The sequence below is a fragment of the Eptesicus fuscus genome, chromosome 15, assembly GCF_027574615.1.
Source record: "Eptesicus fuscus isolate TK198812 chromosome 15, DD_ASM_mEF_20220401, whole genome shotgun sequence".
NCBI lineage: Eukaryota > Metazoa > Chordata > Mammalia > Chiroptera > Vespertilionidae > Eptesicus > Eptesicus fuscus.
The window spans coordinates 78,435,963-78,453,968 of record NC_072487.1 but is presented as its reverse complement, the minus strand read 5'-3'; the positions used below and the strand labels follow the sequence as shown (position 1 = coordinate 78,453,968).

At 63.9% G+C, this 18,006-nt stretch overlaps 1 protein-coding gene across 1 annotated transcript; it reads right to left on the bottom strand.

Moving 5' to 3' along the window:
• Positions 1-4,891: 4,891 nt before the first annotated feature.
• CHIT1 (chitinase 1) lies at positions 4,892-13,097 on the bottom strand. Its single transcript, XM_054727437.1, has 11 exons — positions 12,982-13,097; positions 11,701-11,730; positions 11,297-11,498; positions 10,831-10,887; positions 9,816-9,981; positions 9,564-9,688; positions 8,368-8,491; positions 7,359-7,544; positions 6,995-7,108; positions 5,613-5,739; positions 4,892-5,292 (listed from the first exon to the last, which is right to left on the bottom strand). Exons 1-11 carry the CDS (start codon positions 13,004-13,006, stop codon positions 5,054-5,056), a joined length of 1,395 nt encoding a protein of 464 aa, XP_054583412.1. The 5' UTR covers positions 13,007-13,097; the 3' UTR covers positions 4,892-5,053.
• Positions 13,098-18,006: the final 4,909 nt, after the last annotated feature.

Below are 18,006 nucleotides of genomic sequence, written 5' to 3'. Positions count from 1 at the left end.
GGTTATGGATAAGAATAGGGTTAGGGTTATGGATAAGGATAGTGTTAGGGTTATGGATAGGGTTAGGGTTAGGGTTATGGATAAGGATAGGGTTAGGGTTAGGGTTAGGGTTAGGTTTATGGATAAGGATATGGTTAGGGTTAGGGTTAGGGTTATGGATAGGGTTAGGGTTAGGGTTAGGGTTATGGCTAAGGATAGGGTTAGGGTTTGGGTTATGGATGAGGATAGGGTTAGGGTATGGGTTAGGGTTAGGGTTATGGATAAGGATAGGGTTAGGGTTAGGGTTAGGGTTATGTATAAGGATAGGTTTAGGGTTAGGATTATGGATAAGGATATGGTTAGGGTTAGGGTTAGGATTAGGGTTAGGGTTAGGGTTATGGATAAGGATAGGGTTAGGGTTAGGGTTAGGGTTATGGATAAGGATAGGTTTAGGTTTAGGGTTATGGATAAGGTTAGGGTTAGGGTTAGGGTTATGGATAGGGTTAGAGTTAGGGTTAGGGTTAGGGTTATGGATAAGTATAGGGTTAGGGTTAGGGTTAGGGTTAGGGTTAGGGTTAGGGTTATGGATAAGGATAGGGTTAGGTTTAGGGTTATGGATAGGGTTAGGGTTAGGGTTAGGGTTATGGATAAGGATAGGGTTAGGGTTAGGTTTAGGGTTATGGCTAAGGATAGGGTTAGGGTTAGGGTTAGGGTTATGGATGAGGATAGGGTTAGGGTTAGGGTTAGGGTTATGGCTAAGGATAGGGTTAGGGTTAGGGTTAGGGTTATGGATAAGGATATGGTTAGGGTTAGGGTTAGGGTTAGGGTTATGGTTATGGATGAGGATAGGGTTAGGGTTAGGGTTAGGGTTAGGGTTATGGATAAGGATAGGGTTAGGTTTAGGTTGGGTTTATGGCTAAGGATAGGGTTCGGGTTAGGGTTAGGGTTATGGATAAGGATAGGGTTAGGGTTATTGATAAGGATAGGGTTAGGGTTAGGGTTAGGGTTATGGATAAGGGTTAGGGTTAGGGTTAGGGTTAGGGTTAGGGATATGGATAAGGATAGGGTTAGGGTTAGGGTTACGGTTAGGGTTAGGTTTATGGCTAAGGATAGGGTTAGGGTTTGGGTTAGGGTTATGGATAGGGATAGGGTTAGGGTTAGGGTTAGGGTTATGGATAAGGTTAGGGTTAGGTTTATGGCTAAGGATAGGGTTAGGGTTAGGGTTAGGGTTATGGATAAGGCTAGGGTTAGGGTTAGGGTTAGGGTTAGGGTTATGGATAAGAATAGGGTTAGGGTTATGGATAAGGATAGTGTTAGGGTTATGGATAGGGTTAGGGTTAGGGTTATGGATAAGGATAGGGTTAGGGTTAGGGTTAGGGTTATGGATAAGGTTAGGGTTAGGGTTAGGGTTAGGGTTAGGGTTATGGATGAGGATAGGGTTAGGGTTAGGGTTAGGGTTATGGATAAGGATAGGGTTAGGGTTAGGGTTAGGGTTAGGGTTAGGGTTATGGATGAGGATAGGGTTAGGGTTAGGGTTAGGGTTAGGGATAAGGATAGAGATAGGGTTAGGGTTAGGGTTAGGGTTATGGCTAAGGATAGGGTTAGGGTTAGGGTTAGGGTTAGGGTTAGGGTTATGGCTAAGGATAGGGTTAGGGTTAGGGTTATGGATAAGGCTAGGGTTAGGGTTAGGGTTAGGGTTAGGGTTATGGATAAGAATAGGGTTAGGGTTATGGATAAGGATAGTGTTAGGGTTATGGATAAGGATAGGGTTAGGGTTAGGGTTATGGATAAGGATAGGGTTAGGGTTAGGGTTAGGGTTATGGATGAGGATAGGGTTAGGGTTAGGGTTAGGGTTATGGATAAGGATAGAGATAGGGTTAGGGTTAGGGTTAGGGTTAGGGTTATGGCTAAGGATAGGGTTAGGGTTAGGGTTAGGGTTAGGGTTAGGGTTAGGGTTAGGGTTATGGCTAAGGATAGGGTTAGGGTTAGGGTTATGGATAAGGCTAGGGTTAGGGTTAGGGTTAGGGTTAGGGTTATGGATAAGAATAGGGTTAGGGTTATGGATAAGGATAGTGTTAGGGTTATGGATAAGGATAGGGTTAGGGTTAGGGTTATGGATAAGGATAGGGTTAGGGTTAGCGTTATGGATAAGGATAGGGTTAGGGTCCCAGTTATGTGTAAGGACAGGGTTAGGGTTAGGGTTAGGGTTAGGGTTATGTTTAGGTATAAAGATCAGGTTATGGTTAAAATTCGGAATAGGGTTAGGGTTAGGGTTAGGGTTAGGGTTATGTTTAGGTATAAAGATAAGGTTATGGTTAAAATTCGGAATAGGGTTAGGGTTAGGTATAAAGATAAGGTTACGGTTAAAATTCGGAATAGGGTTAGGGTTAGGGTTAGGGTTAGGAACAGCAATAGTCCAGGGCCATCGTTGTTTGGGACTTAGGTGGACAATATTTTCTCCCTGCCCTCCTACCACTAAGGTCCTGGACTGTTACAATAGAAGTCAGTGTTTGCGCCTATTGTCATGGTGGGCCTCAGAGGTTCGTATGGTTCCATCCCCTCCCACTTGGGATCCCAGTGATCCTGGAACCCTTATCAGTAACCCTAACCTATCCCTAACCCTAACCCTATGCCCATCCCTATTAACCCAAACTCTACACACTAACCCTAACCTAACCGTAACCCTAACCTTCACCTTAACACTAACCCTATCCCTAACCCTAACCGTAACCCTGAACCTTAACCCTAACCCAATCCTTAACCTTAACACTGACCCTAACACTAACCCTCACACTAACCCTAACCCTAACCCTCCCCCTAACCTCATCACTAACCCCCTCCCGCCCTGTGGAGATGATGGAAGCCACCAGCTCCTCAGAAAAAGAGCTCGAAGCTTTTTGTTTTTTGAGTCTTAAAAATATTTTTTTTTATTGATTTCAGAGAGGAAGGGAGAGAGAGAAACATCCGTGATGAGAATCATGGGCCGGCTGCCTCCGCAGGCCCCCCACTGGGGATGTGCCCGCACCCGGCACGTGCCCCACAGGAATGGAACCGGGGCCTCCGTCCCAGGCCGGCGCTCTATCCACGGGGCCGCACCGCTGAGGCCAGAGCTGGTTTGCCCAGCGCCTTTCACTGACCCCCGCCCCCCACCCCGCAGGCCCGGTTTTCTGTTTCCTGTAAAACCTGTGGGACTTCCCGGAGGCGGAACCAATGGCACCGGGTGCGTGACCTCCCCTGCGGCCCCTGCTCCCCTTCAGTCCCGGTGAAGCCGGGCCGCCCAGCCCGCCCCCCGGGTTTCCCCGGGAGCCACAGAGTGGGCCGAGGGGCCTGGAGAGGGGTTGGGCTTTTTCCCTGGAAAAGGCTCCGGGTGCGAGTCTGAGGCGGGGGGGGGGGGGTCAGAGGTCCCCGGGCCGGCCCTGCCCTCCCGGCCGCTCCCCTCCCGCCCCGCCGTCCGTCCGTCCGTCCGGCAGGAGGCAGCCGGCTCCTGACGGGGGTCGGAGGGGACGTCCCAGGACCGGGGTGGGAGAACGTTCGGAGGAGGGAGGGTGGGGGCGGGCTCAGAGGACCCCCCAGGGGAAGGGGAAGGAAGGGGAAGGGGAAGGGCAAAACGGCCGACCCTGAGGGAGGGGAGCCCCTCGCCCGGGGAGCGGGCCTGGCGCTGGGCCCGGGCGGCTCTGACCAGAGGGCGGTGCCTCCCCGCCCCGAGCTGCCCGCGTCCTGGGAGGTGGACGGCCCCGGGCTGAGACGTCTGTCCCGGAGGCGCCGCCTGTGCCCTGTGCCCGGGTCACCCCCCCTGACCCCCCGCACCCCTGTCCCGGGGCCCCCAGCACCGGCTTGGGGGGAGGGCGGGCGGGAGGAACAGCTCACACACTCAGCCCCGACCACGGGGTCCCCGAGTCCCCTGCTCCGGGCCCCGCCTATGGGGGGGGGTCCCCGTGTCCCCTGCTCCGGGCCCCGCCTTCGGGGGGGGGTCCCCGTGTCCCCTGCTCCGGGCCCACCTTCGGGGGGGGGGTCCCCGTGTCCCCTGCTCCGGGCCCCGCCTTCGGGGGGGGTCCCCGTGTCCCCTGCTCCGGGCCCGCCTTCGGGGGGGGTCCCCGGGTCCCCTGCTCCGGGCCCGCCTTCGGGGGGGGTCCCCGAGTCCCCTGCTCCGGGCCCGCCTACGGGGGGGGGGGGGCTGCTCTCCAGGACCAGGGCTCTGGTGATGCCCCACCTTCCGCTGTGAACGTGGCCCCTGTCCGTGGGCCGACTGAGCAGCCCCCCGGGAGGTGAAGGTGCCTGTTCTGAGGTGAAGGAATGTTCTAGAACAGACTGTGGCGACGGCGCTGCCACCGGACACGGCGCGGCCGGAGGTGCCTGTCCGTCGCGCTGGGAGCCAAACCCGCGGCGCCAACGCGCCTGCGCAGATCGGGCCTCTGTGCGGGGCGTGACCCTTGGACTCGGCTCCCATTGTTCCCGGAGCTCGGCCAGGCCCGCATTCTCCTGTGGCGCCCGGTGGGCAGAGCCCGGCGGGAAACGCTCTCCCCGCCCCCTCGTGGGCAGTCGGGGAACAACAACGCTTCTCTGCTGCCCCCTCGTGGGCAGTCGGGGAACAACAACGCTTCTCTGCTGCCCCCTCGTGGGCAGTTGGGGAACAACAACGCTTCTCTGCTGCCCCCTCGTGGGCATCCTGGGAACGGCGCCTGAGCAGGGCTTTGGAGGCCGGGCAGGTGTGGCCGCCTGTGCCCGGAGGCTGCTGGCGGGTGTGCAGCCTGCCCGCCCGTGTCCCTGGCACAGGGCTTGGCACAGCCGGCGTCAACCACCTCTTGCCCAGCCCTTACCTGTGCCTGCCGGACGCCAGCCCCTCGCGGCCTCCCTCCCCAGGACGGTGTGAGAGCCTTGAGCTTCGAGCGCCTGAGCAAGGCCACGTCCAGGCGCGGGTGCAACCGGGTTTATTCTGCAGTAAAAGCGGCAGCGGAGGAGCAGAGCCGAGAACCGGGCCGAGAGCAGGAGATCGGCTCCAAAGACCACGGAGAGGCTGAGAGGCCAGGCTTGGCCCGCGAGCTGGGGGGCGGGGGGGGCTCGGCCGGGCCGGGGCTCAAGCCCAGGTGCAGCACCGGCAGGCGGCGCTGAACACCAGGCCCTGCGGGCAGCGCTGCAGGAAGAGCCGGCCGCCCGCGCAGCTGTAGAAGCTGGACGGGTCCTGGGGGTGCGGGTAGAGCCCGTCGGCCTGGCCCTGGCAGGAGGGGCCGGGGCCGGGGCCACCCTCGGGCTCAGAGGGCGGGGCCGTTGCGGGAGTCTCAGGCTGGGGGCGCTCCGAAGGCGCGTGTGGGAGACCTGGAAGGCAGGCAGGATTCAGCCAAGGCCCCCCCAGAGGTCCCGAACCCACAGGCCACGCCGTCAGCAACCACGGGTGGACAGAGCCCACCCCACACCCCGCCCACAGCCGACAGCGGCCACACCGGCCACGGCCCACGGAAGGCCTGGGCTCTGGGCGCCGTGCGGGTCAGTGGCCACCTGCCACCTGCCGAGGGCCCCACGCGGCGTGATGGTGCCGGCTTCCTCCCGGGAGAAGCAGCCGCCGCGGAGCCAGGAACGAGTGCGGGGGGGGGGGTCCCACCTGCCCTGGCCCCGCCCTGGACCCGACCCCGACTAACGCAGCTCCGTCCGCAGGGTCCTGAGGAGGGGGTACCGGCCCTGGTTGCAGAAGGAGCCCCCGAAGTCGTCCATGTCCATCGCCCAGACCATGGCCCCGCCCAGGCCCCTCCGCTTCAGGTAGCCGACCTGGGGGGGAAGGGAGGGGGGGGGAGCTGGAGGCCGCGGGCAGCGCCAGCCCAGCTCCCCCAGACCGGCTGCTTCCCGCCAGCACCCCCCAGACCGGCCACTTCCCGCCAGCACCCCCAGACCGGCTGCTTCCCGCCAGCACCCCCCAGACCGGCCACTTCCCGCCAGCACCCCCAGACTGGAGGTCGAGGCTCCTGGCCTGGGAGCCTAGACAGCTGAGCCCATCCGGCCGCTCGTCACGTGGGAATGTCCCTCCCGGCAGGACGGGGCGGGCGGGGTGAGGGGCGGGCGGGGTGGGCCCCTCAGGTGGAGGCTGACCTCGGGGCCTTCCCTGCCGTGCCGAGGGCTGCGGGTCTGGCTGAGCTGTTGCCATGGGAACGACAAGCTCCCCAAGGCCTGCATGGCTCCCTGTCTCTGCCCTCCCCGGGGCCTCTCGGCTGCACCCCAGCTTCCTCGGGGCAGGGCCGTTCCCTCGCAGCGGCTTCCCTTCCCCTAACCCCGCCAGGGCCAGGCTCCCCCGGAGTGAGGCTGGGGTGGAGGTGGGCTGGCTGGCCCCCTCGCTGGCCCAATCTCCCTCCCCAGCTGCCTCCCCCCAGACCTGCCCCCGCCCATGAGGCCCAGCTGTGCGGCCTCCACCCTCCTCCCCGTCTCGGCTTCAGCAGGGCTCCCCTCCCCCAGCCTGGGCCTCCCTCCTTCCCTCCTCCAGCCCCAGGGCTCTGTCTACACCACTGCCAGGACCTGCCAGCACGACCCTGACCCTGACTCTGACCCCGACACTAACCATAACCCTAACCATAGCCCTACCCTAACCTTACCCTCCCTAACCCCAGCCCTGACCTTGACCCTGACCCTGACCTTAGCCCTAACCTAACCCTCTACAGGAGCTGATGACCTCCCACCGGGGGAGCCAGGCCTGAGAACAGTGAAACCAGCGCTGAGCAGCGGGCGCGCGAGTCAGTCTACGGTCGGGCAGGTGCGTGTGCCCCAGGGGGGTCGGCCTCCCCGCGCGTCTGGGGACTTGTTTGCATTTAACCAAGTCTTCCAAGGCTGCTGGCGGGGGCGGGGGGGGGGGGCCACGGTTCTCGCTGCGTCTCTCCTAGTCGCTCGGAGCCACAGGGACAACGTGCCGCGGGGCGAGCGTGGGCCAGACGCTCCGCAGGGCTCCTCCCGGGAGCTCGGTCCCGGTCACTCGGTCACTCGGTGTTCGAGCCCCCCACTCCCTCCCGCCCGGACCCCCGGCAGGGCGGGGCCTCACCTTGGCTTTGAGGCTCTCGGCATCGTCAAAGCCCACCCACTGGTCGCCGCGGGAGGCGTAGGGCACCGCCTGCTCCGGGATCCGGTGCTGGGCAGCCCCCTGCCAGGCGCACACCTGTGGGGGGAGGGCGGAGCGGGAGGCGGGCAGCCGGGCCGGCGCCTCCTCCGAGAACCAGACAGAGCTCCTTCCCCGGGGCCCGGAGAACCCGGGGGGGGGGGGGGGGGCGGGGGTGACAGACCCAGTGACCCCCACCCTGGCGTCGGCGAGGCCCCCGGGCTGGGGATCGGCCCGAGAAGCCGGGTGTGGGATGGGGAGCCTGTGCCCGGCGCCCTCGCTCAGACACCGTCGGGCCGGGGGGTCCTACCTCGTAGTAGGCCAGCAGCCCTGCCTCCTTGGTGAAGGGGCCGGGGGTGCCAGGCCCTGTGGCCGGGGCCCCCACCCCGGTGTCTGCCGGGGAGGCCAGGGTGAAGGTCCGCCCGTAGGTGGGCACGCCGAGGACCAGCTTGCCGGCCGGGGTCCCCTTCTGCAGCCACTGCTGCACCGCGTGGTCCTGGGGGGGGGGGGGGGGGGGAGTTCTGTGTGCAGCCTGAGCCTCGGCGTTCCCACCCGCCCGTCCGTCTGTCCGTCCGTCCCTCTCTCCATGGACTCGGCCCAGTGAGACACGGGCCCCTGGGCGTTGGGGCCCAACAGCCACGCCCTGAGACAACGGTGACGGACGCCGTGCGCCGGGCCGTCCCAGGTGCTGGGACTCCGCAGTGAGCAGCGCAGCCAGTCCCTGCCTTCTAGCACCTTCCTAACCTCTCGAGCCTCAGGCTTCCGGTCCCTAAAACGGACACAACACACACGTCTGGCTCCCGGCTCCTGAGGGTGGAGGGTGCAGGGCGACCCGGTGGCTGTGTTAGTACAGCCCGGGGCGGCGCCAGCCCGTGGGGCCTGCAGGGCGGAGACCCCGGCTCCCTTTCATCCGACGCTTCTCTCCCCTCCCCCTTCCTCTCGGAAACAAACAGAACAAAGTGGAAGTGGCCTGAGCTCCTACCCAGAAGCCCCACCTGCCGCCAAACCTGGGCAGGGGGCGGTGGGGGGGCGAGGGCTGTGCCCTGAGAGACGCGCCCCTGAGAGCCCTTTCGGGAAGGCCAGTCAGTGACGGGAGCTCAGCCGGTGGGAGGAATGGGTCCCTCCTCCTGGATCGGCTCAGCCTCGTTCCCGGCGTCTGACACCAGCCCAGAGCCGCACAGCGGTCCGGCCTCCGGGCAGCGGGAGGCCCCGGAACCCACACGCCCCGGCTCCTGCCCTGCGAGCCTCCCCTTAGGGGCCTCGAGGCTCAAAAGAGGCAGCCGGACAGGGGCTGGGGCCTGCCCCCCACAGCCACTCACCACGTTGAGTTCAGCCGCCGCCCCGCGCTCCCCCTGCCTCGGGTAGAGGGCGCTGTGATGGCCCGTGGTCTGCTCCCAGGACCCGTGCAGGTCGTAGGCCATGAGGCTGATGAAGTCCAGGCTCCTGTGGGGGCGCGGGAGGGGGGGGGGGGCAGTGAGCAGGGAGAGGCCCTCCCCACCCCCTCCCTGCCACAGGGTGAGAGGCGGGTACGTGCATGTGTGAGTGTGTGTGTGTGTGAGTGTGTGTATATGTGTGTGTGTGTGTGAGTGTGTGTGTGTGTGAGTGTGTGTGTGTGAGTGTGTGTGTGAGTGTGTGTGTGTGAGTGTGTGTGTGAGTGTGTGTGTGTGTGAGTGTGTGTGTGAGTGTGTGTATATGAGTGTGTGTGTGTGAGTGTGTATGTGAGTGTGTGTGTGTGAGTGTGTGTGTGTGTGTGTGTGAGTGTGTGTGAGTGTGTGTGTGTGTGTGTGTGTGAGTGTGTGTATGTGAGTGTGTGAGTGAGTGTGTGTGAGTGTGTATGTATATGAGTGTGTGTGAGTATGTGAGTGTGTGTGTGTGTGAGTGTGTGTGTGTGTGTGAGTGTGTGTGTGTGAGTGTGTGTGTGTGTGTGAGTATGTGTGTGTGAGTGTGTGTATGTGAGTGTGTGTGAGTGTGTGTGTGTGAGTGTGTGTATATGAGTGTGTGTGTGAGTGTGTATGTGAGTGTGTGTGTGTGAGTGTGTGTGTGTGTGTGTGTGTGTGAGTGTGTGTGTGTGTGTGTGAGTGTGTGTGTGAGTGTGTGTGTGTGTGTGTGTGTGTGAGTGTGTGTGTGTGTGTGTGTGTGTGTGTGTGTGTGTGTGAGTGCAGGTCCCCATCTGCTCTGAAAGGAACAGCACTCCCCACCCCCTTCCTGAGGCCTTTCTCCCATCCAAGTACTAACCAGGCCCGACCCTGCTTAGCTTCCGAGATCAGACGAGATCGGGCGCGTTCAGGGTGGTATGGCCGTAGCTGAGGCCTTTCTCATTCACAGGGTGAGGGTGGCAGCTGACCAGCACCCGCTCCGGCCGTCCCCCCAGTGCCCTCGCCCTCAGGGGGTGAGTTCCCAAGGAAAGGGTGAGAGTAAAAGAGGAATCTGGAGGGAGGGGAGCTGCCTCAGGCCCGAGCTCAGCCTGCCCTGCCCCCCACCGCCCAGAGGACCAGGCTCCCCGCCCGAGACTCACCGAGCGATTCTGTCCACCTCGTACCCGGCAGCGATGGCCTGGGACCCGGCGGGGACGGCCGCGCTCAGCAGGAGGCGCTCCTTCCCCGAGGCCTCGGCCTCCCGCTGGAAGGCGGCCGCCAGCTCCTGCAGGGGCAGCTCAGTGAGCGCAGGCCAGGGGGCCCCAGGCACGGTCCCCCCAGGTCTGAACACGCCACGGGCCGTGCCGGCACGAGAGCCGCCCCCCCCGCAGCCCCCCCCGCACCGGCCGGACCTGCACCAGGAGGGTGAAGCGCGGCTTGTCGGCGGCGGGGCTCCCCCGGCCGCCCGGGTACTCCCAGTCGAGGTCGAGGCCATCGAAGTCGTGTTTGCGCAGGAACGCGATGGCCGAGGTGACGAAGGTCTGGCGGTTCTGGGCTGTGGCCACCATGTCCGTGAACCTGCGGGCGGTGCCGGAGTGTGGGCCCCTCGCTCCCCAGCGGCCACACAAGCCCCTCGGCGTCTGGGCAGGGCCGGCTCGGCGGGAGGTGCGGGGGGTTCGCGGTGAGTGAGGGCAACCCAGCCACGTGTCCTGCCCCCAAACGCGACGTCCCGGGCACATCGAGGCTGGAGGCCCGGCCCAGCCGTTGTGGGGTCACAGGCAATAGTGCCCGCCCTCCCGGATGAGGGGGCGCCCTCCCGGACGAGGGGCGAGGCGCTGGGGGTCGGGCGGGGCCCTGGCTTCTTTCTCGCGGTTGGGGACGCTTTGTGCTCTTACGTCCCCAGCCCGGGCTCCCCGAGAGCCTGAGTCCCCCGCCCCCCCCCCCCCCCCCCCGTGTCCCTGGAGGCAGCCCCTGAGCTGCGTGGGGTCTGGAACACACTCAGTTTCTGGATGAACCTGCGTCCCGAGGAGGGCAGCTCTTAAAGGGCCGGGCTGGCGCCGCGGGCAGGGCTGTGGGAGGTGCTTCTTCCGTGGCCTCGAGACGGGGAGCTCCCACAGCCCCCAGGAGCCCAGTGCCCAGACCCCCCTCGGTCACCCGCCCTGGACACGCCCGTGTTGGCCACCGAGCTCAGTGCCACGGGCCGCCTGGCACGCTCGTCGGAGGAACAGAGTTCTCAGGCTCGGCCCGGGGGTGCTGGCGCTGCCCGGAGCCTCCTTCCGCCCGTTTTACAGAGGAAGACACTGAGCCCAGCCCTGCCCAGAGGGGCGGTCACCCCCAGAACGCAGGCCGTGTCCCCTCTAACCCCCCCGCCCTGTCCACACTCCAGCAAGCCCCCCCCGCCCCCGCACGGGGCTCACGCCAGCTCACTTCTGGGTGCCGAAGTTCCAGCCCCCCACGGCCAGCAGCGTCTTCAGCTGGGGGTTCCTGGGGAGAACAGAGGGCGCGGTCCAGGCTGAGCCCGCTGTGGGCGCCTGGCGGGTGGGGGTGGGGTGGGGACGTGTGAGCCGGGGGCACAGGCCGGGGCTCTAGGCGGGGACGGGAGAGACACGCTCGGGCCAGGAGGACCCAGCCGGCTGAGGACAGACCCTCCGAGGGGTGTGGCCAAGGTGGCAGACTCCAGAGATGATGGATGGTCGGACGGACGGATGGATGGACGGATTTTAGGACGAAGGGTCCCACCTGGACCTAAACCCAGGGCCCGGGGTCCCTGTCCACCTCGCCGCCCCCACGGAGCCCAGGAAGCCCAGAGGGAGGGGGCTGGCCCACGGCCACGCGCAGGGGCGCCCGGCTGCAGAGCTGGGGCCTGGCTCTGGGGGCCTCCCCCGCGGCTCGCCTCTGCTTCAGGCCGTTGAAGTCGCGGTACAGCTGCTCGTCGTTCCACTCGACGGGGCTGAGCTGGTGCCCCTCCATGCCCGCGAAGGCGTAGACCAGGTGGGTGCACAGGCCGGGGTCCACGTCCGAGGGCAGGAAGCGAGCGGCGCCCTGTCGGTACTGGGCCCAGTTGGTGAAGTAGCAGACCAGCTTCTCGGGGGCGCCTGGGGGCACGGAGAGAAACGCCAGTCAGCAGGGGCGCTGGGGCCTGGCATCCGGGGAGGGCGGGAGGGGGTATAGCTCAGCTGGGGAAGGCGGGGGAGGGGGAGAGGGGAGAGGAGGGAGGAGGCACAGCTGAGCTGGAGAAGGGGGAGGGTGGGGAAGGGGGGAGGGCGGGGTGGGGCAGAGCCTCCGGACAGCACGCACCGAATGGGAGGAGCAGCAGGGCCAGCAATCCTGCGGCGAGAGAGGCCAAGGGTCAGCATCGCCCCCTCCTGGCCCTGAGGCCGATGCCGCCCAGGGTGAGCTCAGGACAGCCTCCCGCACACCAGCCTCCTCTGCCCAGAGGGACCAGAAGGGCCCGGGGTCCAGGCTCCCCCCAGGCCCCCCGCCCTCCAGGCCCCCCGCCCCCCAGACCCTCAGGCCCCCTGCCCCCCAGACCCCCACCCCCCCAGACCCCACAGGCCCCCCAGGCCCCCCAACCCCCAGGCCCCCCGCCCCCCAGAGCCCCCAGGCCCCCCGCCCCCAGACCCCCCAGGCCCCCCAGGCCCCCCAGGCCCCCCGTCACCCAGACCCCCTAGGCCCCCCAGACCCCCTGTCCCCCAGACCCCCTAGGCCCCCCAGGCCCCCCGTCACCCAGACCCCCCAGGCCCCCCAGGCCCCCCGTCACCCAGACCCCCCAGGCCCCCCAGACTCCCCGTCCCCCAGAACCCCTAGGCCCCCCAGGCCCCCTGTCACCCAGACCCCCTAGGCCCCCCAGACCCCCTGTCCCCCAGACCCCCTAGGCCCCCCAGGCCCCCCGTCACCCAGACCCCCCAGGCCCCCCAGGCCAAGGCAGTTTTCCTGAGCCGCGGCCTCGGAAGCAGGGAGGGGGGTGGGGACATGGGGGACACTGGGGGCGTTTTTCTTTGGGAAGAGGACCTGGGGCTGGCAAGGCCGTTCGGGGAGGCCCCCAGCTGAGGCTGCGCCCCACAGGGCGGCTGAGGGCACTGGGGGGCTGGGCTGGGTCTGGGCCACCTCTGGTGCCTCGGGATCCCCTCAACCTCATTCACAAGGAGACTCGGTGCCGCGGCCCCGAGCCCTCTCACGGGCGCCACCCATGGGGTCGGCTAGAGCCCTTGGCAGGGCCGCCTCTGGGACTGGGGCCGGGGCTGGGGCCGGGGCTGGGGCGCTCTGAGCGGCTTTGGGGACCTCAGAGGAAAGGCTCATCTCGGCTGAGGAAACTGTCCTGTGACAGGCAGTCTCGGCTGATAGCCCCAGGGACCCCCAGGACCTGGATCGGGGCCGCAGGGCCGGGATGGGGACCCGCAGGGCCGGGATGGGGACCCACAGGGCCGGGATGGGGACCCACAGGGCCGGGATGGGGACCCGCAGGGCCGGGATGGGGGGCCGCAGGGCCGGGATCGGGGGCCACAGGCCAAGGGGCCGCAGGAGGGGTGGCCCCACTCGCAGGGTGTCCCCAGTGCGGCTCTGATGGTGCCCACTCACCCGTCCAGGCCACGGAACCCGCCATGGCGTCGGCGTGGCAACAGGCAGCTGGTGACAGCTCTGTGCCCTCCGCCTTTTATCGGCCGCCCGTCTCCCCCGGCCCGACAGGAGGGCGGAGGGCGGAGGGCGCCGGCGGATTGTGCAAACGGGACACCAGCCTTTCCTTGAGCAACTCCTGCCTCGGGACAACCGCAGGGCACACGGCGTTGCCACAGGGGGTGCGAGGGGGCAGGAAGTGTTTCCCAACCTCAGGGACAGCGGGCTCTGGCCGCCTCCGCGTGGGGCGTGGGGCCGCGTGGCCCAGCTGTCATGGGATGGGGGAAGTGACTCAAGGTCAGGGAGCTGGTCCCGGCGCCGCCCGCGAGGTGACCGGTGACGCTGGCATGGGCCCTGTGCATTCTGGCAGCAGCGTTTCCGTGGCTGCAGCCAGGACGGGAGCACCGGTGCCTCCACTGGCGACAACGCGGTGAGGGTGCGGGGCTCCGAGTGTCTCCCCAGCCGTGTTCCCGGGGCAGGAGGAGCGCCCCCCGCGGACAGGCCCCTGCAAAGCCAACACACGCCCCTTCCTGCAGCCCAGGAACCACCATTAACCGGACACGCTGACGGGATTTCCATTAAAATAAGGCATAGCCGTTGCTCAGCATTGATAAGGAATTTAGCTACTGGCCCGGCCGGCGTGGCTCAGGGGTTGAGCACCAACCTATGAACCAGGAGGTCAGGGTTCAATTCCCTGTCAGGGCACAGGCCCGGGTTGGGGGCTCGATCCCCAGTGCGGGGCGTGCAGGAGGCAGCCGATCCATGATTCTCTCATCACGGATGTTTCTATCTCTCTCTGAAATAATTTTTTAACATTTTATTATATACTAGAGGCCCGGTGCACGACATTTGTGCACTGGGAGGGGGGATCCCTCAGCCCGGCCTGTGTCCTCTCGCAGTGCAGGGGCCCACGGGGAGCGGGCCTAAGCCGGCAGTCGGACATCCTTAGCGCTGCCTGGAGGCGGAGAGGCTCCTGCCACCGCTGCTGCACTTGCCAGCCATGAGCCCGGCTTCTGGCTGAGTGGCACTCCCCCTGAAGGGCAGCTCCTGCATTGAGCGTCTGCCCCCTGGTGGTCAGTGCGCATCATAGCGACCGGTTGTTCCACGGTTCGGTTGATTTGCATATTATCCTTTTATTATATAGGACTAGAGGCCCGGTGCATGAGAATTCATGCACTGGAGGGGGTGGCCTCAGCCCGGCCTGCCCCCTCTCACAGTCCAGGAGCCCTCAGGGGTGGCAGGTGACCCGGCGATCAGGGGAAGGCGACGCCCCATCACACCTCTGCTGCTGCCACTACCAGCAGCACAAGCCTCAGCCGGCCCTGGTTACCATCCAAGGCTTGCCTGAGCCTCGAGCAGCCCTGGGGGGCTGGGGGGCTGAGGGGACTGGGTGCCGCCATCTTGTGGCTGTGGGCGCCGCCATCTTTGAGGGTGTCACAGTCAATTAGCATATTCCCTTCTTATTGGCTGTGGGCACCACCATCTTTGCGATGGCCTGAGGGTCAATTAGCATATTCCCTCTTTATTAGATAGGATGATGAGAATCATGGATCAGCTGCCTCCTGCACACCCCGCACTAGGGATCGAGCCCCCAACCCGGGCGTGTGCCCTTGACTGGAATCCAACCCGGGACCCTTCAATCCACAGGCCGACGCTCCATCCACTGAGCCACACCAACTAGGGCTGAAACCAATTTTTTTTTAATTAAAAAAAATTAGCTATTATACTAATAAAAACAAACAACCATGAATGATTCAGTCGTCAACAGTTGTCGCGATGTGTGCACACCTAGAAAACTCTCGGGTAGGTTTGCTAGATTCTAGAAAAATAACCCGCAAATAAAAGCAGTCGGTGGCGTGGCTGGATTTAAGGTACGTCCACAGAAACTGATCCTCTCTAGATCGGCAATAACCAGCGCAAGTCAGAAGTGGGCAAATGCCTGTCGGAAGCCATGAAATACTTAGGAACCGGCTTAACAGCAAAATGCCTGCCATCTGGGCCCCTGCCCGAGGCGCTGGGTCCTGGCAGGCGCCGAGAAGTGGCACCGCTGACGTGGCCTTCGGTCACGCTGAACCCCACGTCCGGCGTCCCCACTGCCCTTGGGGACAAAGGCCCATTGAGCCCTCGGGCCCGCGGCTGTGGCTTCACCGGCCCGGCTGTCAGCTCGTTTCCTGGTCCCAGTGGACCGTGTGGCGGGGACGGAGCTGGGAAGGGTGTCCCTCACCCTCGTGTGGCCGAGCGTGGAGACGCCACCCAGCCACTCGCCAGGCCTCCCCACCTGCCTCGGCCAGAGAGCGCGCCCCTCCCGCCTCCCCCGCTCCCGCCTTCCCCCCTCCCCCCTCCCCCCTCCCCCCTTCCCCTCCCCCCTCCCCCCTTCCCCCTCCCCCCTTCCCCCCCCCCCCTCCCCCCTCCCCCCTTCTCCCCTCCCCCCTCCCCTCCCCCCTTCTCCCCTCCCACCTCCCCCCTCCTACACGCAGAACTCTCCACGCACAGGGACGCCACTGTCTTCATTGCGGCATCTAAACAGATGGACACAAACCAGGCAGCGCACAGCCGCCTCCGGGCCTGGACCGCGCTGTCACCTTAGAGAGAGAGACGTGTCCCCGCTGTTCTGTTCGCCAACGGCACGCGGGTCCTCACCCACGCGCTCCCGCGCAGCCCGGGACAGCCGTCGGAGGAATAAACCGGCATCAGCCAAGGAGGACCCGGGGGGAGGGGGACCCCGGGGGAGGGGGACCCGAATGAAGGACCAACCAGGACACCCAGGGCGACAGGGTCCGCAGACCAGGGAACCCGAGACGGCGGGCGGTGGCGGGCGGTGGCGGGCGGGGGCCACGGGCAGCGAGGGGTGTGCGGCGAGGCCCCGCAGACAGTTGTGGGGGTGAGCCTGGCACCAGGGGGTGTGGGCGGACTGCTCGGCCCCAGGCCCCCTCTTCGTCCCCCTGAAGCGCAGGATGGACCAGAGCGGCTGTGGCCTGGGAGCCCCTCGCCGGGCACAGAGATGGCAGGGCCAGGGGGCCGGACTGAGGCCAACGAGGGGGCCCAGCCCCCAGCCCCCAGCCCCCCTCCCCTGGAGCCTCAGGCAGGGCTCCGGACCCTCCGAGAGAACTGACGAGCGACTGGCCCTTTACCACCACCTGGCCCACCGCGGGGCCTCGGAGAAGCCGCTGCGGCCCGGCTCCCGTCAGCCGGTGAGTCACCGCCGTGGCGCGTGGAAGGCAGCCACGTGTCCAACACCGAGGAGACGCCTCCACGTGGAAGAGGGCGACACACAGGGAGACGCAGGGTCACCGTGGGCGGCGGGCTCGGGGTTTCCGTCAGCATCGACCTCGCGCTCCTCTGCGACGCGGAAGGTGCCGCCCCCGCCAGGCCACAGGTGCCGACAGACGCGGGGACGCTGAGGTCAGGTCACAGCCCTGGGCCTGTGGGGCAAGGGGTCATTTTTATCGATCGATCGATCAATTGATTGGCTTGGGTCATTTCTCAAAATGCACGTGCTGGGGACAGGTGCACCCCGAATCACTCACATTCCGGCCTCTTCTCCCCGGAGGGAGGCGCCGGGCCCCCCACGGCTCGAGGCTTTTCTCACCTCCCCCAACCTCATGACTCAAGGTTTAAGCGTGACGGCTCTTACATAAACACCAGAAGCACAACCCACGGAAGGAAAAGTCACTGAGTTGAGATTATCGTGGGAGAATGAAAAGACAAGATTCAAACTGGGAGAATTATTTGCACAACACATTTGGGATAAAGAACTTGTAACCAAAACAGGGAAAGAACACCAGTGTCGGCCACCAGGCTCTCGGACGCCACCTAGTGCGCGGCTTTTGAATAACACCTCGCTGGTTGTCACCTTGAACAGAACGCCTGAGGGCAGGTCATAAAACAAACAAAAACCCTCCTCTGTGGCCATCTAGGGTGGAAATTAAAAACAACAGCTTTGCCAGCGATGGGCATTCCTTTGAATAAAGCACTTTTGATGTTTCTCTTGAAAAAAATAAAATAACAGCTTTGTGGGCGGTGTGGCTCAGTGTAGACCCATGGATCAGGAGGTCGCCGGTTGATCCCATCAGGGCACATGCCCAGGTGGCAGGCTCGATCCCCAATGGGGACCATGCAGGAGGCAGTCGATCGATGTTTCTCTCTCCCCCTATCTTTCTAAAAACCTAAGAACCATGTTTTTCCTTGGCCGGTTTGCCCAGTGGTTAGAGCATAGGCCCATGGACCAAAGGGTCCAGGTTCCTTCCCCGTCACAGGCATGTACCTGGGTCGCAGGCCTGACCCAGGCCCAGGTTGGGGCATATGCAGGAGGCAAATGATTGATGTGTCTCTCTCACATCAAGGTTTCTCTCTCTGTCTCTGCCCCCTCCACCCCTTCCACGCTCCCTAAAAATCCACCCTTGAATGAGGATCAACAACAAAAAAATCACAGCTTCGTGAACGTGACCAAGAAAGGGCATTCTCTGTGGCCCCTAGTCTGCATCTCTTTAAAAAATATATATTTTTATTGATTTCAGAGAGGGAGAGGGAGAGAAACATCAATAATGAGAGAATCATTATCAGCTGCCTCCTGCACGCCCCCCACTGGGGATGGAGCCCTCAACTCTGCATGTGCCCTTGACCGGAACTGAACCCGGGACCTTTCAGTCTGCGGGCCGACGCTCTACCCACTGAGCCACACTGGCCAGGGCTAGTGTGCACCTGAGTATGACACCTGGTACACATCACCAGGAAAAGCCCTTCTCTGCTGCCAGACTGCACACCTTGGGAAGACCACCAGTGGGTTAGCAGGAAACGCACCTCTGCTGCCATCTAGTGCGCATCTCAGAAATCACACCTAAGTAACGGTGGGGAGACACCGCTGCTGCCATCTAGTGCGCGACTAGTGAATGACAGCAGGAGAGTTCCTCTGGAGGCTGCGAGTGCGAGTGGGAGAGAACACCTGAGGGGAGGTCGCCAGGAACTCACTTCTCTGATGCCACCTGGTGT